At 37.7% G+C, this 26,155-nt stretch overlaps 2 protein-coding genes across 8 annotated transcripts in view; one reads left to right on the top strand and one right to left on the bottom strand.

Annotated features, from left to right (window-relative positions):
- The window catches only part of LOC143878609 (uncharacterized protein At2g29880-like), a 36,762-nt gene extending 35,557 nt beyond the window's left edge, over positions 1 to 1,205 (bottom strand). For 3 of the 4 annotated variants that reach the window (XM_077380880.1, XM_077380882.1, XM_077380881.1), the window contains exons 1-2: positions 866 to 1,205; positions 693 to 733 (exon numbers count right to left, since the gene is read on the bottom strand). In XM_077380880.1, the coding sequence (XP_077236995.1) occupies positions 693 to 733; positions 866 to 926 (102 nt within the window). In that variant the 5' untranslated portion in view covers positions 927 to 1,205. Of the gene's footprint in view, positions 1 to 692; positions 739 to 865 lie in introns of all 4 variants that reach the window. The other variant, XM_077380883.1, reaches the window with a different exon arrangement.
- Positions 1,206 to 10,009: 8,804 nt separating this feature from the next.
- The window catches only part of LOC143880313 (uncharacterized), a 41,017-nt gene continuing 24,871 nt past the window's right edge, over positions 10,010 to 26,155 (top strand). Inside the window, exons 1-8 of one of the 4 annotated variants that reach the window (XM_077383191.1) lie at positions 10,010 to 10,161; positions 11,009 to 11,230; positions 15,073 to 15,222; positions 15,382 to 15,516; positions 16,008 to 16,073; positions 16,163 to 16,216; positions 16,356 to 16,463; positions 21,891 to 21,957. In XM_077383191.1, the coding sequence (XP_077239306.1) occupies positions 11,033 to 11,230; positions 15,073 to 15,222; positions 15,382 to 15,516; positions 16,008 to 16,073; positions 16,163 to 16,216; positions 16,356 to 16,463; positions 21,891 to 21,957 (778 nt within the window). In that variant the 5' untranslated portion in view covers positions 10,010 to 10,161; positions 11,009 to 11,032. Of the gene's footprint in view, positions 10,419 to 11,005; positions 11,231 to 15,072; positions 15,223 to 15,381; positions 15,517 to 16,007; positions 16,074 to 16,162; positions 16,217 to 16,355; positions 16,464 to 21,890; positions 21,958 to 26,155 lie in introns of all 4 variants that reach the window. The other 3 variants (XM_077383190.1, XM_077383189.1, XM_077383187.1) reach the window with 3 other exon arrangements.

Below are 26,155 nucleotides of genomic sequence, written 5' to 3'. Positions count from 1 at the left end.
GCTTTGTGACTCAAGAGTTTCATGATTTATTAAACACCGGGTTCAAATAGTTATCATGGGTTGGTTGTTTTAAACATTATTGATCATTATAAAGGATTACCCTCAACCAGTCATCATATCCTTTGTCCAAGTTACTAAACAATCTTTACAGGATACTAGTGTCCATTCTATCCATGAACCCCATGTATGTTCATTTACTCATAGTCCTCTCTTGACATGCAGGAAAAAAAAACAGAAAGAAACTACAGATCTTGAGATGAAAAATAAATGGCCACGGCTCATATAGATGACTGATTGTAAACTGATACCAAAAACAAGCGATGGCCCGTTGTTCTGATGACAGTGATGGTTTTAGGGAAGTGGACATGGGGACGGGCTTAAAGGTTTCAGATGAGAAATGAAAGAAAACATGACTCTGAAACGCGAGCAGAAATAATAAACAAGAAACTAGGTGGGCTCTTTAGACACAATTCTGATTAAAAAAAAAAACCTACCCCAAGTAATTTAGTTTTAAAGCTAGGGGATAAGCATTCCAAAATCATTATCACTGGAAAAATGATAAAATAAAATAAAATAAAAACTAAAAAGGTTAGTATAACTGCATAAGTGCATAACCAACATATAAAGCAGAAAAACAAACACAACCAAAATACAAAAACAGGTCAAAATGAAAATAAAAAAATAAACCTTACATTGTACTTTGCAACCTCTTTGCTCACTTCCTTCAGATCACCTGTCCTGAAAATCAATCAATCAATCTCACATTTCAATTTTCTAAAAAAAAAATTAAAAATATAGAATAAATCCCATCTACTTTAATGAATTCAGAGGACATGAGTATAGAGAGAAGAGCCATTTAACATACTAAGAGTGGGGGAATGTGATTGAGATAGGTTTTGTTTAATGTTTTCAGGGGCATGGAGCATGATATATCACTTCATCATACTATTCAAAGGGATGGAATCTCCTCTTAGCTCCTTTCTCATATGACGTGAACGTGCACCTAATTCAAAGCCGACACCAGAGTTCCCTACTGTGCCAGCAGAAAACCCTAGGTTATATGGTGGAGGGGATCTTAGAGAGCGAGATGGAAAGAACAGAGAGGTAGAGAGCATAAAACCCTAGGGTTTCTTGCTGATTGGCCCAGAGAGAGAGAGAGAGAGAGCAGGCTCCAAAATGGGCGTAAATCCCCTTGGGACTTTCTGGAGTGCAAGTCACTCTAGGAAAGTATAGCGTATTGTGGGTCACTCTTGCTCTGTTCTCTTACGCTGGTTTCCGCATAAACCAGCCTTATTTTCCAGGGAAACTAAAAATTAACGTGTTCTATTGACTTTCTTCGGAAACTTTTTTCAAACGTGGAAAATAAAAATAATTACGTGGAAAATGGGTTCCCTCGACTTTTCTTCTCCTGAGTTTCCGATATAAACTATCGGAAACCCTAGCTTTCCCTACCCTTTCCGCGAGAAGAAGAAGAAACGGCCGGATCGTCGCCTCCATCGTCTCTCCACATCTTCCATTTTCAGCCATTCCCACTAGGTACTCTCTCTCTCTCTCTCTCTCTCTCTCTCTCTCTCTCTCTCTCTGCAAAATGGTAACCTTGAATGCCTTTATCCTCTCAATTTTACTAGATCTACTTTGATTTCTGTTATTTTTCTTCACTCAGAGCTTCGTCTTTTACTTTAATGGCCTTTTATCACTTTATCTTTTTCCCCTATTTTGGTGCAGGCGCCTAAGAAGGAAAAAGCTCCGCCTCCATCTTCCAAGCCTGCTAAATTTGGCGGAGGGAAACAGAAAAAGAAGGTATATATTACTGTTTGATCATTCATTATTCATGTAGGGTTTCATCATTCATGTAGATTTTACTGTTTGATTTTTCTGATTATTATTCGTCTCTCATCCTTTTATTTTCTTTATAATAATCGATTTTTTTCCCATTTTCAATTGTTGTTAAATCTGAGATGAGTTTGGGTATTTAAGAAGCTGAGCTCACCTGGTTTTGCTACACAAGAAAATCTAGTTTATGCTCGTATTTTGTAGATCTATACCCAAGGTAATGCTGATCCTAAATTCTCATCGTCTTCTTTTCTTTTTCTTGTTTTTTGTAATGTGAATTGTTCATGTTGGTTTTTGTTGATTTTGATTTTTTGTACTCTGTTCGTCATGGTTTTCTTATTTTGATTGACTTCAGAGGGTTAGACACACTTATTTTAGACTAGATTCTATGTTGGCATCATTCTGCATATCAGTTTGTCACAGTTTCTATTTAACAGGTTTCTATTGAGTTTCCCTGCAACGAAACGCATATTTCTGTAGTTTATGTGAGTTTCTGGCAGGTTTCTGTGCAACGAAACACTCATCTGACAGGTTTCTTTTCCTTCACTTTCCTTTCTGCCACATCAGTTTCCTTCCCTTCACTTCCCTTTCCTTTCCTTTCCCGACGAGAGAACAGAGCATCTGGGAATAAAAAGGGAGACTCTTGCCCTAGTTGGATTGCAAGAAAAAAATTCCTGCCAGAAAAAAAATTCTTGGGATAATTATTTCTCTCCACAATTTAGAAGGAAAAGGTATTATTATAGTTAATTTAGATGGATATTATCATAGGTATCTAGTTAGCACCATGGCTTTCAACCTAAATGGTTTCAATTTCAACCAATCTGTAGTTGATAGTCAAGGTCGTGTTATTAACACTTGAGGACGTGATTTTGCTCGTGAAGGTGATCAAATTCTCCTTGAAGCTTGCAAATGCAGACCTGAATTAGCTGCTGCTTGTGAGGTATGGAAAGAGATCAAATTCGAATTCAAAGCAGTGGATACCTTGGATAGCTTATAATCCAGTAATTGAAGGTCCCTCTACGTAAAAATTGAATAGATTTGGTTCAAGTTATCTTATTTCATGTGTAAAAAAGGTTGGAGTATTTTAGACTTTTTTCCCAGTTTTAAGAATTTTTCTGTTTTTATTTTCTTTTTTATTCGTCCATTAGATAAGGATATTTAGGGTATTTTTGTGAGAATAGGGCATTTTGGATCATTTTCCATAAAATATGGGTATTTTAGTAATTTTTTCTTTTCTATAATTGGTCTTCTTTTTCCATTTTTCTTATTTTCCATGGGATAAGGACATTGTGGCTACTTTGTATTAGATAATGGCATTTTGGTCATTTTCCATGATATATATATATATATAGGTATTTCATGATTTTTAGAAAAGTTCCCAATTTTTCCAATTTTGTCATTTTCAACGGGTTAAGGGTATTTTGGTCATTTTGCAAAAGAACCTTTTAGTATTGTTTCCATTTTTAGTAGTTTCTATTTTTTTTACAAATTTTTATCTTTTTCCATGGTTAAGGGTATTGTGATAATTTTCCATGAGTATTGAAAAGACTGTGGCCCGGACAAGAGGGGGTAAATTAGGTTTTAAAACTATTTTGCACTTTTTAAAAATTTATTATAAAATTAAACCAAAGAACAAATTCACAATTAAAAACTAGAAGATAAAAACCAAGTGCAAAAAATACACACACGCAGAGAGAGACGTGGCATCGAGGTTTTATAGTGGTTCGGTCCAAACCCCGACCTACAGTCATTCCACTGATATCCCTTCGGTGGCTACATTAACTAGACCCCTTACGGGCATAGTCCAAGCTGTTTACAAGCTTACACCAAACTTCTTCCCGAGGTGGCTCCTCGCCTCACACACTCGCCAAGCTCCTCCCGAGGTTGCCATGTACTAGTGCACTCGCTAAACTTCTCCTGAGGTGGCTACGCACCTCGTATACTCGCCAAACTTACTTCAAGGGTCTTTCGAGTGCCCTCCACCGTTTACGATGATTGAAGTAATAAAGAAAACCTTCAACAAGGCAAATACAACAACAATACTCTCAAGAATACAAAAAAAAAAAAAAAAAAAAGATATACAAATTGGTTTCCTATATCTAATCCCGCTAAAATGATCCAAGAGAGGTGCAAGGGTTTGAAAACACTTAATAATGTATTCAAATAGAGTGTGGGAGTGAGTGAAATAGGTATACGGGGGTGGAACCCTATTATACAGAGAAACTAGGCTAAAACGAGCTGTTTCTCATCTCTAACAGCCAGTAAAAACACTAGCCGATACAATTAATAACAAAGCTCTGATACTGGGTTTGGTCGACCGAGCTTCATGTTCTGGATTTTTTTTATTTTGCTGCTCAATGGCCTTCGGTCGACTGAGCTTCAGTCAATTTGCTTCTTTTTATTTTTCTTTCTCATTTGACTTGTGGGAGTTGGTCTACTTGATTTCCTTCGTATGTTTAACTTCATTTGGATTATTTTAAGTGCCTCTTAATGCGTCTAATGAGATCTAAGAGAGAGATTAAGATTTTACAATCTAACTCGGAACAAACTTTACTTTTGATCTTCCATTTGGACTTCAACTTCAAGTCTTCGCATCTTCATGGATCCTCTTTTTCTTCCTTTGGCTTCCATGATCTTCAAGCTAGCATCAATGGCTTCGGATCCAATTTCCTTTGACTTTAAAATTTGCAACTTAAGCAACAAACACGTTAGTACAACTATATTACATTTTGTTATATATGTGTCCTTCAAAATCATTTTTGTTTTTGTTGGCCATTTTCTATTTGATCTTATCTTAACCACTTCTCTTTTTCCACTTTGGCTATGACTCTAACTTGGTAAGAACAAACAACAATAAAAGGGATTTTATGTGTATCTCCACACTAAATCTCTAATGGGAGAGATCTAACGTTAACCAAAGTTATAAAAGGGGGATCACACCTTGGCTTTTGGCATAGTGAACGGTCATGATCTGCTTATTAGATTTGCCATCTTAGCCAAGGTGTTCTACCTCCTCAACGTGAGTTTATTTAATATCTTTTTTTTAATAAAGAAAATTCAACAAATTGTATCGGAGCACTCTTGTTGAATTTTCTTTTGATTTTAACCTACTTGAGCACGATAACAGTAGATTAAAATCAAAACCAATACACGGCTTGAGTGTGGCCTTGGTTGCGGCTTTTTGCCGCTATGAATACCCCTTCGTTGGGTTCCCCCCTTGTGGATTCGCCACCATTGTCGCTTCGCTGTCAACCGGCCAGACTTCCGTCAGACACCATTGGCGCCATGAACGTGGGTCATTTTATCCTTTTTTTTTTGTTGATGTGGTGATTTATTGCAATTATATTTTGAGTTGTCAGAATGTACATGTGTCACCTTTGCTCTTTTCTTGCTATTGTTTTGGAGGATTTTGTGTTTCTTCATTTTATCTTTTTGCGTGGTGTGGTTCCATGTGGATAGTCAATTAGAACTTTTGGGCGATTACTGGTTAGGTAAGGCAACCTATCTCTATCTATGATACGGATAGAGATAAAGGTCGACGCAACCAAATAAGTAGCAAATCTCAGCCATCTTCCCATGCTTGACTATGCCCTCGTGGTCTTCAATCAGTTCCCACACCAAATGCCCAACTTAATCGAATCTTGAGGGAAGCCTCAACCAATCCCATGAACATTTTATCCAGAGATTGTTATCCCCATGCCGAACAACCCCATTGTGGTTGATTATCACTTTATCCAAGTGAAGATCATGCGACTGCATTACATCTTCTTTGGTCATAATTGGCACCATCATGAGAGGGACTTGTCCTTTACGAGAGCAATCTCACCCAATGTTTCTAAATGCGGATGTAGGCCAATACTTGATTCAACCCGTGCCAAGTCGACTCGAGCAAGTTGATGATGATGACCCGAGGAGTTGTAAACTATGATCTCACCTATTGCTCTTACTAATTCACTTCAAGGGTCTAACAACGTCGAGTGGATTTATTGGATCTGATTAGAAAACGATTAATGTGGGGCTCTTGGGTCGTGTTGATGTCAAAGACAAATTATACAATTATTGGCCCTCCTCTGCATATTCATTTTTTTGGGGACTCTTATTCCACGCCTCTTATATTAGAAGGCAACTCACTGAGTATTAGGAGGTTATTGAGACCTACCTGTAGACTTGAAGACTCGATCATGTTAATCTGGATGTCCAAGAGCTGGCTAACCACCTCTTTGAAAAAGTAGTTAATACCTTGTTAATGACACCCTAAGTTGATAGTGACACCCAGTCTAAAACAAGACAGTACGTACTCGTGTGATTTCAACAAAATTCAACATAGACTCAGTTGAATCTAAGCTCAGTTGAATCCCAAAGAACAACTTGTTCTTTCCTTCTTTCTAGAAAGTGAGTACTTTGATGCTGATGGGATACGGATAAGAAAAATGTGTGTGTGTTTTTTAAGAAGCCTAATCTTGAGATTAGACAATTGCATGCACCAAGATGACATTGCTATAATGTTTTACCTTCTTCACGTAATAAAGTAATAGAGACTGGTACTAGAAAATGCAAGTCGAGGAAGTAGTTTCCATATATCTGTAGATATTTGTTTAAAAAAATCCACCCACTAGAGGAAGTCTTCCTGAAAATGAAGTCTCATGATCCATGGAAACTTTGATTTATGAAATAGTTTACCTTTCTTTTATTTCAACTTCTTTTATTGCAACTCCATTTAGTGCTATCTCATTTTGCAATTGACAACCTTACTTAATTAACCAAGATATGTTCTATAGGCTTAGTATAGTAATTTCGATCTAAAGAAGGCTAAAGGACAATCTTTGCATATTTAAAACTGAGATTAATTGTGGAACAATGAAATCTTAGAGACGATATGTTTGGCAGTTTTTGATTAAAATTATCATGGCTAAACTGATATGGTTGTTTCTGTAAATAATAAATCTAATAATTATTATGATTGCCCAAAGACAATTAATATTGGAATATGTATTGACACCAAGATTGAATTTAGTAAGTTGATACCACCAAAGTGGGTCAGCCAAGAATGAATGAATTTAGTAAGTTGATACCACCAAAGTGGGTCAACCAAGAATGAATTTAATAAACTGATTACACTAAAGTTGGTCAATCAAGAATGAATTTAGTAAGTTGATTCCTCCAAAGTGGGTCAACTAGAGAGGAAAAGCATTTATTTTGAAGGCACCAAATCTAAATTGGAAATGTTAGGTAATTTGTTAAGAAATTTCATACCTAAAGGTAAACCTTTCTTGTTTTTTTTTTTTTTTTTCTGCAACAAAAGTTTGCAGATTGACATAAATTTGACCTTGAAATTCCACACTGTTGTCATCCAGTTTGGTTTCTCTCATAATCCTGATGAACATTGTTTGTATGCCAAGTTCAGTGGAGACACTTTATTCTTATGGTGCTACATGTCGATGATTTACTTACAGCAAAAATTCATATGTGTTTTGACTAAATAGCGTGACATGGGTTCACCTAAATAGGATAAGAGTTCATGTAATATGTGAAACGAGTTCACATTAAATGGGGTGGCAAGAGTTCACCATAATAAGATATGAGCGCTCATAAGAAAGATGACGAGAGTTCATCAAAGTGGCAAGAGTCCACAAATTATGGCAGGCGTTCACAATATGAAATGTGACATGAGTTCACAATAAGAACTGTGGCAGGAATTCACAATATTTGTGGCAGGTGTTCACAATATGAATTGTGAAAGGATTTCACAGTAAGAACTGTGGCAGGAGTTCACAGTATTCGTGGCAGGAATTCACAATATAAACTGTGGCAGGAGTTCACAATATGTGTGGTAGGAGTTCATAGAATAAGTTGATCCTAATAATAATCCCTGATAATTGTTTTATGAAAATCTAATTTCATGAGTACTATGATACATGGAACAGGCGATCAAAATAACTGGGTCTACCTGTCTATATTGGGTATGAGTGAGTTTTGATTCAGAAAGATTTTAAAGGCCAAGTAGGTGATTGTTAGATACGTGTCCTTCAAAATCATTTTTGTTTTTACTGGCTAATTTCTATTCGATCTTATCTTAACCACTTCTCCTTTTCCACTTTGGCAACGACTCTAACTTGATAAGAACAAACAACAATAAAAGGGATTTTATGTGTATCTTCACACTAAATCTCTAATGGGAGAGATTTAACGTGAACCAAAGTTACAAAAGGGGGATCACACCTTGGCTTTTGGCATAGTGAATACTCACGATCTGCCTATTAGATTCGCCAACTTAGCCAAGGTGTTCTAGCTCCTCAAGGTGAGTTTATTTATTTATTTAATATATTTTATTTTAAATAAAGAAAATGCAACACATTCATAGTCAACTAGTGTTTGAACCATTGGGCTTACAAATATTTTATGATTTTTTTTCTTGTTAGAAAGTTTTCCATTTTTCTCCTTTCCTCATTTTTACGAGAAAAGGGTATATTGGTCATTTCTAATGAAAGGGGAAAGAATTGCCCGATTAGAACTTTGAAGTTCTAGAAAGATTCTCTAGTGAGCATTTTAACAAGAGAATGAGATTTTGGTGGTGTTGTTGGGCTAAATCCCGAGGTCCCAACTAACTTGAGTTTTCAAAGTGGAAGCTAAAAGTCATGTGGGACTAACACGTTACTCCTCAAATCCCCTTGAGTTTTCCAAAGTCCAGTGCGATTGTTCCGATGAAATTTACTCTTGTTGCTTCGTAAATCATAGATCTAACCAGAACCGCCATTTTCCTTGGGCCTGTCTCGTTGCTTTCAATTGGAGGTGAAGTGAAGGAGGCCCTACATGAAGTGGACGTGGAGGGGAGAGAAGTAAATTGACATGGGTGTTTGGTTGTCTCCCATGTAAGGAAAGTTAAGTGGGTGTCATAATCAGTATGGGGTTCAATGGATGCTACCATCAAAATAAGGCAAGTTTTAGACATTTCACCTCGAATATCGCATTTAATGCTCTTGCAATGGAGAAAATTCAAATAGTAATAATTGGTGTCGTGTTGGCCAACAAGGAATCAACACGAAAACTTGCTAAGTTTGAGATTGCACTTTTTATCCAACCAAATGTATGCTGAGAAAACTATTTTTTGAATGCTTTCATTGAGGTTTCCACAATAAAAAAGCAACCATAAAATGGCCTTATTATTTAATCTTCAATTTTCTCTCCCACAATTTTATTTCTCGTTCAATTCATGGATTTTAAGTCTAGAAATAATACTTAACGCTATGCTTGGATGCCACACGCAAGGCATCGTCAGGCAATTTTCCAAGCAAAAATATCATTCTTCTTCAACTTTATAGTGCTTGGTTGCCAATGTATCATCGAAATTCTCTTCTGGGTTTTGATGCATAACTTGAAATATGTGTTGGACTTTTGGGAACTCCGGGAAATTTGAGGAGTAACGTGTTTGACGTACTTGACTGTTAGCTTCCATTCCGAAAACCTGACTCCACCAAAATTTAGTCAAGACTCCACCAAAATCCCATTCTCTTGTTAAAATGCTCACAAAAAAGAATCATTCTCAAACGGGTAGAACCTCAAAGTTCTAATTGGGAACTCTTTCCCTCGCATGAAAATGATCAATACACCCTTATCTCATAAGAAAAATGAAAATAAAAAAATAAAAAATTTTCCAAAAAGAAAAAAAATCACAAAAATACAAATAAAAAATGACCACAATACCCTAATCTCAGCGAGAAATGGTAAGAGACAGGAAAAATCCCTAAAAAAGGAAGGGAGATGATATTTTCACCCCTCTGTAGTATGCATTCGCCCCTTTTAAGGTGATTTGACGTCAAAAAGCATTAAAGTTGCCAACTGTTCACATTATAAGGAGGCAAATGCATGCAGAGGGGTGAAAATATCATCTCCCAAAAGGAAAATTCTGAACTACTCTTATATCATAGAAAATTACCAAAATCCCCTTACAACATTGAAAATAACAAAAATAAAAAAATTAGAAGAGGAATGCTAGAATGAAGGGAACCCTTGCAAAAATGAGATGAAAGGGTTCTTCCATTGGCTGCACATCACCAAAGCCCATTTAACACTCCTTGACTTTTACAATTTAGAGTTACCTGCAGCCATTGGGATAGCCCTTTCATCTCATTTTAGCAAGGGCTCCCTTCAGTCTAACATTCCCTAAATTAGAAAAAATTCAATTTCCTGAAAAATCCTAAAATACTAACTTAAAAAATTGTTTTTCTTCTCTCGCTAGGTTTTCTACGGAGCTATACCACCTCTTGAATACCCTACAACATTTCTCTCGATTCAAGTGCATTCTTGCAATTCTCGAGCTCAAATCCATCCGTACGTTCCTCTTTCTTTCTATCTTCCATAGTTTTTGGTTCTTTAATTTCCACAAGCTTCGAGTAATCTATTAGGGTTCGAAACCTCCCTCTCTCGCACGTTCCTGTTCTCCTCAAACGCACTCCTGAGATTCAGATCGATCGGACCGCAGTTCTGTAGATCCGAAAGCATTACAGTCAGTCTGTGTATTTTTTTCAGAACAATTTCAACTTATCTGCGCACAGTATCTTTGAAAAATCTTCGCAGAACAATTCTAGGTATGTTTTTGTGTATGCCAAAGGTAGAGATAATGTCATTTGATTTATCTGTAATGAATAGCACTTAGAAGTTTTCTTCATCTTTTGTTTTGTTCTCTCTACTAAACAACTATAGGATTGTTCCCCCTCCCCTCAACCTATTGTATATTTTTCCCCATGATTTTTATCCTACAATGCCTCAATTTCTTCTCCAAATCGTCAAATCCATTTTCCCAATAATGTTTTTTTTTTTTTTTTTCCTTTGCCCCCATTCCTTTTAGGCTTGCGTGCCGCTTCAATAGCTTTTCTTCCCAATTGCCAGTTTCCAAAAGACTAGTTTCTCTGTTTCTCCTAAAATTCTGCTTAATCCAATCAATTTCAACTACAATTTGTTTCTAAAATTTCTCAAGTGATTTTGATATTCTATAAGCAATGAGTGAAACATTTGAATTACTGAGAACCATCTTAACAATCACATAACTTCTGAAATTATCGTAAAGGGTGTTTTTCCTTTATTAGGATTTTTTCCTGCATTCACCTCTCTGTTTTTTTTAGTTTGGAAAGTTTGAATGGAAGTATTCGATTAATTTGTATGTTTGTTTCTTCAGCAGACATTTTGGTTTTGAAGAGCAAAGATGGGAGAGAGGAAAGTCTTGAACAAGTACTACCCTCCAGACTTCGATCCTTCGAAAATTCCTCGGCGTCGACAGCCGAAGAACCAGCAGATTAAGGTCCGGATGATGTTGCCCATGAGTATCCGCTGCAATACATGTGGGAACTACATATACAAGGGAACCAAGTTCAATTCCCGGAAAGAAGACGTAATTGGCGAGGTTGGTCTCTCTCTCTCTCTATCTCTCTAGGGAATCATCTGTTCTATTTCTATTTCTTTGGAAAAAAAATCATTTATTTCGCCATTTCAGAAAAAAATAAATTCATTTATTTCATGTCCTAAATCAAATTCATGCCTTTATCAATTGGGCTTGTTATGTATTTGCAAAAATTGGCATTTCTGTTTAGACTTTAGAGTAGACTCAATAGATTAGCTCTGAACATCATACATAATCTGGAAACATTTAGAGATACATGCATTCATTATTTATTTTCTTTTATGGTTTAATGGAGTTTGGGAAGTTGTTATCATTGTACTAAGCATGAAGCTACTCACTCCCCTTAGCTTGTCTCCCAAATTTTTAATGATTTTTTATTATCAATTTCACCTGAAGTCGGTTTATATTGTGTAAGGGTACAAGATTGTATGATAGGTAACCAGTTGTTAAGTAATCCATTTTGAGCAATCTAGGAATCTAAGTTTTGTTGTTTTAGCTGAGTGGTGTTGTTTTACAGCATGTCTAAGTCAATTTTGTTGTACTTTCTAGACTTTAGGTTTTGTAACACACATGCCCGGTCTTCTGTTTGAGTTGTTGAATTCCTAGTTTTCATTCAGTTGCCTTCCCAACTTCCAAGACAAAGGCGATAGGTTTGCTGCTTCTGTCTATAATCTTATATTCTTGATTGTAACCACTGTGATTTGTTATCACTTTACTATTCCTAGAAAACTTTATGACAACCGTGGTGTACTTATGCATATTTATAATTTTGGTTATGATAAGCACTATGATTATGGTGTGGCACTTCTAGTTACTGGGCAATTCTTTAGACGAAGATGTTTCTGCTGATAGGAGACTTGTTGACCCTTCTGAACCAGGTTTTGCTTGTTCCTTTAAAGAAGGAGCCAATGAGAAATATCAAGCTTTCTTTTAAATCTAAATTTGGTAAGATGATCCAGAACTTCTAGGTATGGAGACCTAAAAATTGTCCTTGGGATTGCTAGGTCTGGTTTGCTGCAGAAATGCAGTTTGGTTCTTTTTAACTTGAACATTTTTTCATACAGTTTTTTTTTTTTGAACGATTTTTTCGTACAGGTTTTTGTTCTGCAACAATCATTTGATGCATATCCTGTAGGACTTTATCAGGCAATATGATTATGGATTCATTTACGTGGAAGTGAAGAAGATTGCTATTACACACATCTCTTTCTAAATTTCACTAATAAATAAAACCAAAGCCCCACATCTTATCTTTAGGGATCATACGTCATTGATCTACTGTTTTGGTAATTTAGCTGTGGGCTTAGATTATATACTATACTCAATGATTTTTTTTCTAGATTTTTAATGCTTTTAGGATGCATTTAAGGTGTTTTTTTTTTATCAATGGATTATGGCTAGAAACGTTGAATCCGAATGCCTATGGAAGATGAAATATTTTATTCATTATTCAACATGGGTGAGGATTTCATGTATAACTGAGATCATAGTGCTATTCTGATTTGATTACTTGTACTTAATCCACGCATGAATATTGTGCATATTCTAGTGCATCACATGATGTCCTGCTATTGCCTCCATTTTTCTGCATCTTTAACTTTCATCTCACTTTGCCTAAATTACTTTTTGTTTTTCCCTGTATATCAATCTAGGAGGAGAGAGTTGTGTTTTCCAGTGAAACTGGTTTTTTTTTTTTGAAGTGAATCAGTGAAAAGTTTATGCATTACATTCTGAATTGAAGATTCACCTGGAGCTGTAGGATGCATGGATGAGACATTTGGAATGAAACTCACTCCCATGATCCTCTTTGTATTTCACAAACTTTTTCGTTATATTTAAATCATTATGATGGTGGTTGATTTTTCGGACTTCATTTTTGAAAAGCCTTGCATTCAGAAATCAGTTGATTGGTTTGGCCCTTGAATTTTACTAAAATAGCCTTATGATCAAAGGAGCCACCAAGTAGAGCTAGCAAAGTATCAAGTAGACCGTTCAACTCCTCCTTGTGTTTGGAGGCAGCTACGAAACTAAAATCTTTTGAGTTTTGAGCACATTTCTTTCACCGCTCCTTATAGCTTTTCCACCTCGTCTGTATTTGTAATGGATGGCTGAGAAACAGAAGGTAGAGTTTATGAAGAACGGATTCACGAAGAATTGGAATCATTTTATTCGCAAGGCCAAGTGGCAAGAATCCCCTGATTTTCTGAGGATTGGTCAAAATTCCAACATCCACTTCGACAATTGTTCCCTTACCGTTGAATTTGCTTGCCTGAGATTCAGGAACCGAATCCTGAATGAACAACCTCTCCAAAACTGGCGCCTTATTATGAATGGGAGAGGTCAGATAAGAAGTGAAGGGAGTTTTCAAAGTGCGTTGAGGCGAGGAACCAGAAGGTTTCTCATCAGAAGACAGCGAGTCTATAAAACACTGTGCTATCCATCGAGAGACTTCCTTGGCCTTCTCCGCTATCCTCCTTGTCCTCCACAGAGATGGGAGAAAATCGGCCAGGTTGAAGGAAATTGGTGAGGGGATATTAGAGATCAGGAACGCAGCGGAAGGCCGTATTAGAAATTTTCTAACCCCTATCATTCCATCCTAAGTGGTGAAAATCGTCCAAGCTATCTTGGACGATTTTCCTCCCTTGGAATTTTGTTTTCAAAAAAAATTAATTGAATAAAGAATGGATTCTGTTCGCTATTTGGTTCGGGAATATGGATTCTGGTTCCCCTGTTTTGCTGCCTTATCCTCTGCTTTGGGAGTGGAACTCCCACTTTAGGGTGAGCTGGATCTGAGTCAGACAACCCGAATTCTGTTTGCTGGGCATTTTTGGAGTCCATTGGGGTGACCGACTTCAATGAGGTGGAAATCCTTTACTTTGAAGACCGGTATTCTTCTAATTGAGCCTACTACTGTGGGTCCTGGATTGTTGAGCGTGGTTCTGTCAATGTTATCTGGTGGGTGAAAGATGAGAAATGATAGTTTTGGAAAATTTGAGATGCGTTGCAGGAGGTTCTTGATGATATCCAGAGGCAGAATGTTTCCAACATATCTGTAGATCAGCTAATAGACATGTGTACTCCTTAGCCAAGGGTGCTGTGACTGAGGAGGCATTGTCCATTCATTCTTGACCACTTTCCTTTTGAGGACCATGATTAAGCTTTTGCCTATTATCCTTATTTTCGTTGCTTTGCTTGATCATCTCGGTTGAGGTGTTTCTCCTGCTCTTTTAATAAAGCGCTTGATTATCGTTAATCCGGATAGCAACATTCCTTAATGATTTAGAGAACAGTCGTTTTCTTGACTTTGGTAATGCTTCTAGTTGTGCCATAATTAGGATTGAAAAGTCAGATATGCTTCGAAGTGTTGGTCTATGCTGGTAATTTTTATACTAAGCACTAGAAATTGGTTTTTGGAATAATTTCCACCTTTATGAATGGAAGGTAGGAGTTAGTTATAGTTCTTTGGACAAGTCAGATATTATGACAATGTTTATCAGCTAAATGCTCCATTATGTACAATATGAATGATTTCTTTTCTCATGCATATAAATTATGTAATCATTATGATGTACTTCCAGTGAAACTCATGAAAGTTCTAGTTCTAGAATTTGGCAATTTAAAAGTTCACACCTTATGCAAAGTAACGGTGTTATGCTATTGTCAATGACAAACATTTCTATTGGGTGTTTTTTGTGTTTGGGAATCAGTGATATTCACATTTAGTAAATCTATTTCATTTTTATCCCTAATTTTTCTTTTATCGCAATCATGCTTCTTTGTCCGAATATGTAACCGAATCTTTGCTGTTTACTAAACTGATTTTTCTTGTTGATTAACATTTGCAGACGTATTTGGGAATTCAAATATTCAGGTTCTACTTCAAATGCACCAAGTGCTCGGCTGAACTAACGATGAAAACTGATCCTCAAAATTCAGATTACGTTGCTGAATCGGGTGCTACCCGCAATTTTGAGCCTTGGCGGGCAGAGGATGAGGTGAGCAGTTACAATCATGCTGGAGGATAATTTTTTTTTCCCTTTTCCTGTTATATCTAAAGCTGGGTACTTTGTTTCTGTATTACATTATTGGGTTGCTGTAATTTGCTATGATGTTGAAGATTTTATTGTAAATTAACATATCTTTTCTTTTTTCAGGAAGCAGACAAGGAACAGAGAAAGAGGGATGCGGAAGAGATGGGGGATGCCATGAAATCCTTAGAGAATAGAACTTTGGATTCAAAAAGAGAGATGGATATACTTGCTGCACTAGATGAAATGAAGTCTATGAGGGTACGTTCTAGTTAAACATTGTTGATGTAATGAAGACCCTTTCGATGGTACAATCATGTTGTTTAGTGGTTCTCATGACAAACCACTTATCTTCCATTTACTTATTGGCCAAATCACTGTCTAAAAACTCCCCAAGTCAATCATCGACTTGCCTAAGTCCGCTTTTTTTTTTTTTTACTTCGATCGAGTTGTCCTCTAAGTCCATGTTTTGCCTTACCAAGCCAATAAAAAACGCCTGTGACTTGCCCGGGTAATGAAAAATTTGCCTCGTCAATCCTTGACTTGCGAGTTGAATCCATTTTTTTTTACCTTGGTCGAGTTCTCTTCCCAGTCCGAGTTTTTTAAACACTGGCCAAATCCTTTTTAAATTAGATGATTATCAATATGCATGAAGACTCTTTCTTGCATATAGTCTTAGTTGCTTCAACTTCTAATTCAGAAACTCTTGTCCATGTTATGTCTACTAAAGCGTGTTACTTTCTGTGGTTCAGTCAAGACATGCAACTGTGAGCGCAGATGAAATGCTCGAGGCCTTGCAACGCGCGAATGAAGAGAAGGTATGATGCTTTCATTCATTGATGTGAATGTTAGGTGTAACCTGCTTGAAAGCATCTGACTGCGTTAGGCGGCTTTTTGTCCTTGACAGGAAAAGAAATTAGAAGAAGAGGACGAAGCACTTATAAAATCAATTGTTTTCCAAGTTAGTAAATCAGCATCTGTGGTGATGCTAGCTCTCTCTCTCTCTCTCTCTCTCTCTCTCTCTCTCTCTCTCTATACAGTGAAGTGTCATCTGAAAAAGTTTACTGAATAAGTTGCTTATAAATAAATCTATAATGCAGGGATCGCAAGATTTTGTTCGGCGGATTGAAGATGATGACGATGATTCATATGAAGAGATATATCTGCCACCTTCCTCTAGGGACGGACCATCTGACTATGTGGCTAAAGTATGTTTTCACTTTGGTTGTTATTTCAGCTGCGGGGAATTCCTTTACTCCATTTATGTCAATAATCGTCAAGTTCATGAATTTATCAACAGAAATCAGAAAATAGAGAATCTTGTAGAAAAAATTAAAAAAAAGCAGAAGAAGAATGAAAGATAAAAAAATATAGAATAAATAAATAACCCAAGGGCCTTCTTATAATCTCAAAGATAAATAACATAGAATAAAGAAAATAACCGAAAGGCCTGCTTATAGGTCAGATAAGATTTTGAAAAGTAAAAAATGCGGAATTTATCTAGGAACCTGGGCTGGCACCTTAAAATTTATTGATTGTATAAAAGAAATTCACGAGTGGACATTCCTAGCTTTACCTTTGGACCCAAAAATGGAACTCAATTACCTCCAACGTATTCTTGGGATACCCACATCACATCTGTTAGAAATGGAGTTAGGGTTAGAAGAGAGGAAGAAGAAGAGGAGTAGAGAGATGGAGAGTCTCCACTAGGGAGCTCCTCATGCATATGATGTATATATAGTCCCATCGAGGGCCAAGGTTTTAAATTTCGGTTTTGGTGTCGATTTTGGCCACCACCGAAAGCGAAACGTTTTCAGTTTCGGGCCAAAATTTCGGCCGAAATCATGTAAAAATGTGATTATGATTTCGTTTATTTTTTTAATTTCGACTGAAATGTCTAAAATTTCGGTGGAAATTTTGTTAAAAAGTCCAATCGAAAACTTCGGCAAAATATTGTAAAGAAACGACTGTATGTGAATTTCGTTTTGGTTTGTGCCGAAATGAAACGTTTTGGCCTAAATTCCAGGGCAACAATGGTACAACGGCTATAATACCCCTAATACTACAAGTAATGACTAGACTACCCTACAACATTATTCAACACTCCCCCTCAAGCTGGAGTGCATATACTATGGAACTCCAACTTGCCACAAAGAAACTACAACAAACAATTAAAAATAACAAAAAGTACAATGATCTCACACACACACATCCAGCTTGGTATAACACTCTTCAAGTTGGTGTGGTGAATACATAATGAAAAGCGTAATAATAAAAGACAAAGGCCACCATAAGAGTACAATCATCGAGATCAGCGGCCATACAAAAGGAACAGCTCCCCCCTGAAGCAGCAGTACATCGAGAGCGATCAGAATATGGCCTCCCCCTGAATGAGAGCCCGATGAATAAATCTGCAACCCACGAAGGATTGAACGGAGGCACCTCGACAGAGAAATAACAACGATCTATCGAGCAAAAAAGAGCACACCAAAGGTGCGCACATGAACAACGACGAAGCACGACGAGCGGGAACACCAACTAAGCAGTACAACGCCAATAGAAGAAGATAACCATCGATGTGGAAACCATCAGAGACAAGGTCGACAGGGAAACCGTCGCCTGGGGAGAACCGACCAACGATGGCCAAACCATCGTCTGGAGACAAGGTCGACGGCATGAACATCGTCGCCTGAAGATAAGAAGATGAAGAAGAAGATAACCAACCAACGATGGGGACACTATCATTTGGAGACACGGTCGATGGCATGGACATCGTTGCCTGAAGATAACCAACCAACGATGGGGAATCTATCGTTTGGTAATAAGGTTGACGGCATGAACAATGTCGCCTGAAGATAAGAAGAAGATAACCAACCAACGATGGAGAAACCATCGTTTGGTGACAAGGTCGAAGGCATGAACATCGTCGCCCGAAGAGAAAACCGACCAACGACGGTGGAAAGCACGTCGTCAGGGGCAGACAAGGCATACAACGACGGTAAGATGAATGCGTAAAACTACGCAAGGAACAATACGAAGGACGAGAAGAAGAACCAATGAAGAATATGAAGGACACGAAGAAGAACCAACGAAGAAGAGACCAACCGACCAACCAACTCACCACAAGAAGGATGGACATAAATAGAAACATCAACAAGACTCCCCCTCAACAAGGAAGACAATATGAAGAACTCACAAAGGACAACATGACAACACTCCCCCTCAAGTTGAAGGCCGAATACCTTCAACTTGCAAAGAAAAGAAGACTATCAAGGCACAAAACCCCTCTTAGACATTTTATCAAACACTAATAAGAAGGACAAACATAAACAGAACCGTCAACAACACTCCCCCTCGGGCGAGATTACATGAGCCCGGAGACAACAACAAGAAAAGAAAAGACAACATGGAAGACAACACTAACACTCCCCTTCAAGACAAGACAATAGAAGAACTACATGACAACATGACAGCCAAATGCGTTCAACTTGCAAAGAAACGAAGGCACAAAATCCCTGTGAGACATGTTAGAAATGGAGTTAGGGTTAGAAGAGAGGAAGAAGAAGAGGAGTAGAGAGATGGAGAGTCTCCACTAGGGAGCTCCTCATGTATATGATGTATATATATATGCCCATCTAAGGCAACAATGATACAAAGACTATAATACCCGTAAAACTACAAGTAATGACTAGACTACCATACAACATTATTCAACAACATCCAATCGCTCCCCTTGCTCTAATGGGCATCCCATACTATTACCTAAAAACTTTATCACATCTTTTATATCATTGGAGTAGTCATCCAAAGAGTTGGCAACTTGATTAGCTTATCTATATGTTTGAGACAACCGAGGCTTCAACTTCGCAGTCAAAGATTTAGTTCCTGCCAATAAAATTTGGGAACTGATACCCCCCTCCTCTCTCTTAAATGGATAAAATCCCCACCTTTAACGGATTCTGTGAGAATGGTTCACTGCTTGAGGATAAATTTACCCCCTTTAACATTTTTCTTTGCCTACTAAGGTGTTAGAGATCAGTTTGGCTTCATGCCCGGACGATCGACTATGGAAGTTATCTTCTTGATTAGGCGGTTAATGGAGAGATTTGAGAAAATAAAAATGGACCTTCATATGGTTTTCATTGATTTGGAGAAACGGTATGATAGGGTTCCCAGAAGTGTTATGTGGTGGGTCATTGAAAGGAAAAAAAGTGCCTACTAAATATGTTGATGTGATTAAGGATATGTACGATGGAGCAGTAACTAGAGTCAGAACCACGGATGGCACGTCTAGTGAGTTTCCAATTACAATAGGACTGCATCAAGGATCAAGCTCCAAGCCCTATCTTTTTACGGTAGTTATGGATGAGCTTACGGAGGGTATCCAGTATGAGGTGCCGTGGTGTATGTTATTTGCAAATGACATAGTATTAATCGACGAAACCAAAGCAGGAGTAAATGCTAAGTTAGAGTTATGGAGACTACTTTGGAATCCAAAGGTTTTAGACTGAGTAGGACTATGACAGAGTGTATGGAGTGTAACTTTAGTAATGTAAGGAGGCGGGACGAGGATGTAGTAAATCTGACTGGACAGGAGGTAGCTAAGAGGGATATCTCTTGGTTCAATTCTACGTAAGGAAGGAGAGATTGAAGAGGATGTTAACCATAGAATAAGAGCAGGTTGGTTGAAGTGGAAGCTTGCCTCAGGAGTTCTGTGCGACCATAACATCTCTACCAAGTTCAAGGGAAAGTTCCATAAGACAGCTGTGAGGCCAGCCATGCTGTACGGCTCAGAATGTTGGGCCACTAAGAAGCAGCATGTGCATAAGATGAGTGTAGCGGAGATGCGAATACTTAAATGGATGTGCGGCCACACAAGGTTAGATATAATTAAAAATGAAGACATTCGTAAAAAGGTGGGGGTGGCACCAATTGAGGAGAAGATGAGAGAGCACCGCTTAAGATGGTTTGGACATATCCAACGTAGGCCTTTGGATGCTCTAGTGAGAAGAGGCGACTTGTGCCAAGCTGATGGAATAAAAAGAGGTAGGGGCAGACCGAAAACAACTTGGGTAGAAACAGTGAGGAAAGACTTGATAGCTAGGAACATAACAGAGAACAAGACCTTGGATAGGATCGAATGGAAGAAAATGATCCACGTAAACGAACCCAACTAGAGCTAGGATTAGAGCCGGGTAGATTCCTTTCACCTTCATGAAATTTTTCTAAAGGATTCATTTAGTCCACCCCAACTAGTTTGGGACAAAGGCTTTGTTGAGTTGAGTTGAGTTGAGAACGGTTTTCTTTGCCTTTAAAACTTAACGAATAACGTTAAAGGGGGGCTTTTATCCGTGTCAGAGAGGGGGGGGGGGATATCATTTCCCTAAAATTTGATGGATCATGGCGGTTTTTTATTGTCATTTAGTAAATCAATTAATACTTTTCTGTCAGATTCAATCCAAATCTTGTTGAGACCAAGAGCTTTGCAATATCTAAGGGCTGTCATCTAGTAAATCAATTAATACCTTGCTGTCAGATTCAATCCAAATCTTGACGAGACCAAGAGGTTTGCTCCAAGTTTCTGCCTGCATGTTAGTACCCGTATTATAAAATTGAGAATAATAGGTAAAATGCAGATCCGATAAGCTTGTCAGCGTAGAAAAGCTAGAAAACGTAGATCCTTTTCCCTGCATATGATCAGTGTCAATAAAGATTTTTTTTTCTGTGACCTTTAGGGGAAATGCTTAGACTTTTTCCACCCACTTCTACTTTTGCATGAAGGTCAGTAACTTGCCTGAAATTAGAGACAAAAGAGCTTCAACTGAATTTCTAGATTCAATGAAGCAATAAACATGCGAAGAATGAAAATACATTCAGAGATGAGTGAACTCGGTCACCTTAGCATGCGTCTCTGCCTCTCTGGCAATTCTCACATTAGTTCTTCAACAATAGAATGCTGTATATAGAGATGAGTAGCCAAAAGGAAATCTAATGTTGAAAACTTAATCTACATGCAGAAACTGTGGTCTTTCTCTGCATTTCTCGTTTTTATATTTCTCGTACTGTTATGCAGTTGTTAGAAGACATAAGGGTACACAAAATTGCAAAATTTTCTTTTCTTGCCTCTATACAGTGCTCTATCTGCAAAAAATAATGGGACAATTGCCTTCAACTCTTGTTGATATGTCCAAGTTGACTTATCTGTCGTTGGATTTTCGTTCTTTGAGAGTTTATGATCGTTTCTTGGACAAGATACAGGAGTTCTTATAGAATTGGATGCTCATATGCTTCTTCTCTTGGAATTTCTCGGAAGAAAAGAAAAACTCACAACTTTGTTGTTATTGACTTCTTTGTTTATATATTACAGGCATAAGCAGGGATGCTCTTCCTTTTGGCATCCCTGCTTTGACAAACTTATCTGATCTGCAAGCATATTTTTTTATTTTATATTTATATGCATAGAAATATAAACAAGCATTTTACTATTCATAGAAAGGATATATCTGGTAATTATTGTCGACACCTTCATGATCTTGAGGGGGATTAGTGACATAAATGAAAGAGGTATTCTGCATAGTTCTGTGACGATGTTATGTGCACGGAGCCTTATAAGTTGATGATTTTGTTTGGCACAGAGGCAAAAAAAATGTGAGGAACTTCCAAGCAAAGTAGCCAGCGTAACAGACTCCTTGACAAAAGCTCGTAAGTTAATTCATTCAGCAATAAAAGTTCCATAGCTTTAGATGAATTTCTTTAGTTCAACTTCCAAAATTTGAGGAATGGTTTAGTTCTATGTTATATACTTCCCTTTGCCAAGTGAGGCCATTATTCTTGGAAGAAAGTTCTTCCCATTTTTCTGGGCAGGTTTGATTTTGTTGTTATGCAGCAAATTTTTTCTTTTATGATTTGCTATGCATCTTCTCGAATCTCTGAATGCTCAAAGGGTCAGAATCAGGTAGGCAAACAAACTTAAGGCTCTGTCCAATCAGTTTCAGTTTTTTCTTGTTTTAAGTCCGTAAGCTGGGGTTTGGCAGGACCCCTCTCTGAAAAATCAATTTCAGTGATAATTGATTTATTTCATGTCGTAGCTTTTGGATGAAAAGGTCAGTACATGAGGGTTGACCTGCCCAAAATTGCATGTTTGTGCTATTCAGACAGCAAAAAAAAAAAAAAAATAAATAAAAAAAATTGGAAAAGAAATAAGTGCAAAAAACTATAGTGGAAAGAGTAAAAGCCTCCCTCTACCAAAAAAGCTTTAGAAGAAAACTGGACGAAGCAATGCTAATCGACACATTCCGTGTGGTTCATTGATGCAAACGTTGAGCTCCTAAACCTTAAGGGCTTATGTTTTGAATAAGGAGGGAAGATAAAAAAATGGAGCCAGGGGTTGGAGTAATTTTTATGTTAGCAACACGCTAGGCTGACATCTGCAAGTGGTACCATCATGATCCAAAACAGACATAGTTTGGGAATCTGATATTTTTTTATCCTTGATGTTTAAGAGCAATATTTTCTGGATTTTTTGGGGTTTTATTGGATTTCTAGAAAACCCAAACTTTCTAGAAATTTCCGGGGCTTAATTTTAATAGCTAAGATTGATCTACCAATGATAGAAGGTATCAACTAGAGAAGGTTGGGATTTCTCATTAATTTTAACTTGTAAATTGGGTTCCTAAAAGTTATATTCAGAAGATTCTAGTTGATTTAAGTCCAAGTTTAGAAGGTAGACTTTTAGTTGCAGTCCAGAAACTATGATAACTTGCAGCTTTTAACAATAGGGGGTTTAAAATTTTTGAAGTTAGATATTTTTTTATTATTTTTTATTTTTTTTTCCTTTTCAAATTTTTTTTTTTTTTTGAAGTTAGAGCTGTTGGAGGAAAGGAAGACATGTGTGGGATTGCTGGTAATAGGAAATTGGAGTTGGGGACATGGTTTCATGGTTAGGTTTTGGGATGTGTTTCGGTTGTGATGAAAATGAACATGTTGGTTTCAGATGGAAATTTCAGTGGAAATAGTGTAAAATTATGGAAATGTATGGAAATTTATGCAAATAATGGACATTTAACATGAAACTTTAGGAAGTGCTAGAATAAACACAAATACACAATAGGAAACCATCGCATAAGTAAAACAAACAATCCATAATGGTTTGAAAACATCGTACACGTAGGGACATCCTTTGTCGCACGTCTGATAATTCATTTTACACCACAATTCACATGTAATTCATGTACATATTCATACATTATACATATACCATATTTTGCATGCAATTCATATAATATAATTATGTAACACATACTAGTATAATATACCATAGCATATTTTGCATGCAATTCATATAATATAATTATGCAACACATACTAGTATAATATACCATTAATACACTTACGATTTATTTTCATCATGCCTTTTGTTTTCTGTAAGTGTTTTTTTGGGGATGGAAATGAAATCATTTTTGTCATTTCGTATTGGTTGCAGTGGATATTTAAAACTATGTTTGGAAAAGGAATCACTCTTTGTTTTGTGGGGACTGATTATAAGTCCATGTAGTCGTGATTAAGGCATATTCCATGCGTCATAAGTTCTTTTATGGTGTTTCCGTAGCTGCTTGATTTTTTAGCTTTTTATTTTGTTATTCGATGTCTATTCTCTCTAGCATTGTGTTGTAACCTTTGTGGAGTTCTCATTAGTGCTATTCAATTTCATCCTTGAGGACCATTTGAATATCTAGATCTAGTTCCAATTCTGGTTGCTTGATACCTTGATGTGACTAAGTCTTAGATTCAGGATTAGTTTATTAATGGACATGATTATTTACATTTTAGTAGGGTTGTTTTTTTAGTTTTTTGATATTTTTTCGACCTAAAGCTTGCTAAACCCAATTTACTTAAATTCTTAAAATCTCATTAGTTGCTCCCATGGCCTACCACTCGAATCCCCACAACTTGATTAAACCTTAAAACTTCATTGATTGCTCCCATGGCCCATCATTTAACCCTTTTAAAATACATTTAAGCATTTTAAAACCACCCATTCTTTTATCCTATTTACCAAAGCCTATGGCCTACCACTTGCCATAAACCCTCCATATAAAACCTAACCCCTCCTCTCTAAACTTTAGTTTTTGAGATCGAAAAAGACACCCCCTCTTGCATGGAGCAAGCTCCCCTCTCCTCTTTTCTTTTCCCCTTGTTTTTACCCCTTATGGCTAGGTGAGCTGCCCCCTTTCTTCCTTCATCTCCTCTTCTCTTCTTTCACTTCTTTCGTCCCTTCATTCCCATCTTTCTTTTTCCTCTCGTCTTCTTCTTCTTCTCCTCTCCTTCCTCTGACCCTCACGTGTCGGTTTATAAACCGCCCCCTTTTACTCCATTCTTCCCCACCTCTCTCTCTCTCTCTCTGTTGACCTTGTTACTCCACTCGCATCTTTACTCTTGTGGCTGAGATTTGTCCCTTATTCGTCTCTCTCTCTCTCTCTCTCTCTCTCTCTCTCTCTTCTTGGGTACCTAGTGCATCACGATGACCAAGGCATGGAGCTCGGCACACTGCCCCATGTACTTATCCTTTTTTTTTTCCTGGAATAGTGAAAGCTTTCATTAAGAAGAGAAGACCATACAAAGACAAAGGGGTTTGCCAGGACCCTGGTAGAACTCACCCTTCCTAGCCGTTAAGGGGAGGGTGCCCAAGCCCTTACAACCCATCCACATCTCTCACTTTACCGATGTAGGATCTTTGCTTTTTCGTGGAACCCCAACAATCTCCCCCATCCACGTGGTTCTATGTTAACACCAAATTGGTAATGATTCAGCTGCCCAAGAGAATTCAACACAAAATCTCTCAACGGATCTGAATATCTGCGTATGGCGATTGCAACTGGAGCGAATCTAGTGGCTCTTGGAGGTGTTGGATGCTCTAATAGGGGGGGATCCAGATGGGAGATGACGGCCTTAAATCAAGGGTACCCTACTTCAGGGAGGAGTGGAATAGGTTAAACAAGAGTGAAAGGATTGGAAGTAGGGTATCAGACGGTAGGAATCGTACTCAGTGGTGGAACGGTCGGAAGGATTGGAGCTGTAACAGCTGTGGATATCTTAATTTCAGTTGGAGGGGAAAATGTTGATGATGTGCGAATCCCCACCTGAAGAATAAACCTACAATGCCGGTATCAACAAACAAAGAGGTTCGGGCTCTTGAAGGAGATGGGTGGCTGGACTCAGGCGAAATTTCAACTATCTTGGAGAATGGACTACCTCTTCTTGACATTTCGGGGAAGGAAATAGACGACATGCGACATCTCTTGAAGGCCTGTTTGATAGGAAGAACAATGGAGAAGGAAGGGAGTGCTGAGGAGCTTCGGATCTGGGCTAGGAAGTATTGGGACATTCCGTACCTAACTAGACCCAGTATCCTGGCTAAAAATGAATTCCTTTTTATGTTTGACTGTGAGGAACTAGCTCTGAAAGTTCTTAAAATGGGAGATGAAGCTTGTGGTGGTCACCTCTCTCTTAAAAAATGGGATCTTGATTATCAACAAGGAGAGGAGTTCTGGGTCAAATTTTATGGCATCCCCCTTCATGTCTGGGCAACTTCCACGTTGAAGCTTTGGGAAGGTGTCTCGGATCGGTGCTGGAAATAAGAATGGAACAAAACAACGGATAATGCATGAGTTATGCTTTGGTAAGAATTCTCACCCCAAAATGGAGGTTATCAGTCCCCTTTTTACGCCTCCGAATTCAAAACTCTATCTTTATGGTGGGTTTGGAGATTCAGAATCCGTCTCTATCGTCACAGGGAGGGCTTCAAGGGCAGATAGGGGCTTTCCTGGTGACGACGACTGCTGTCCGCCGGGGAGAGACTCAGGTTTGGTGAAAGGTAGGTCCAATGGTCAATTTTCCTCCT

Source organism: Tasmannia lanceolata, unplaced genomic scaffold (genome assembly GCF_043159265.1).
Source record: "Tasmannia lanceolata isolate RefF3 unplaced genomic scaffold, GAP_Taslan_0.1 ptg000006l, whole genome shotgun sequence".
Taxonomy (NCBI): Eukaryota; Viridiplantae; Streptophyta; class Magnoliopsida; order Canellales; family Winteraceae; genus Tasmannia; species Tasmannia lanceolata.
Note: the sequence above shows the minus strand (reverse complement) of the source record. Positions and strands in the feature narration are given on the sequence as shown.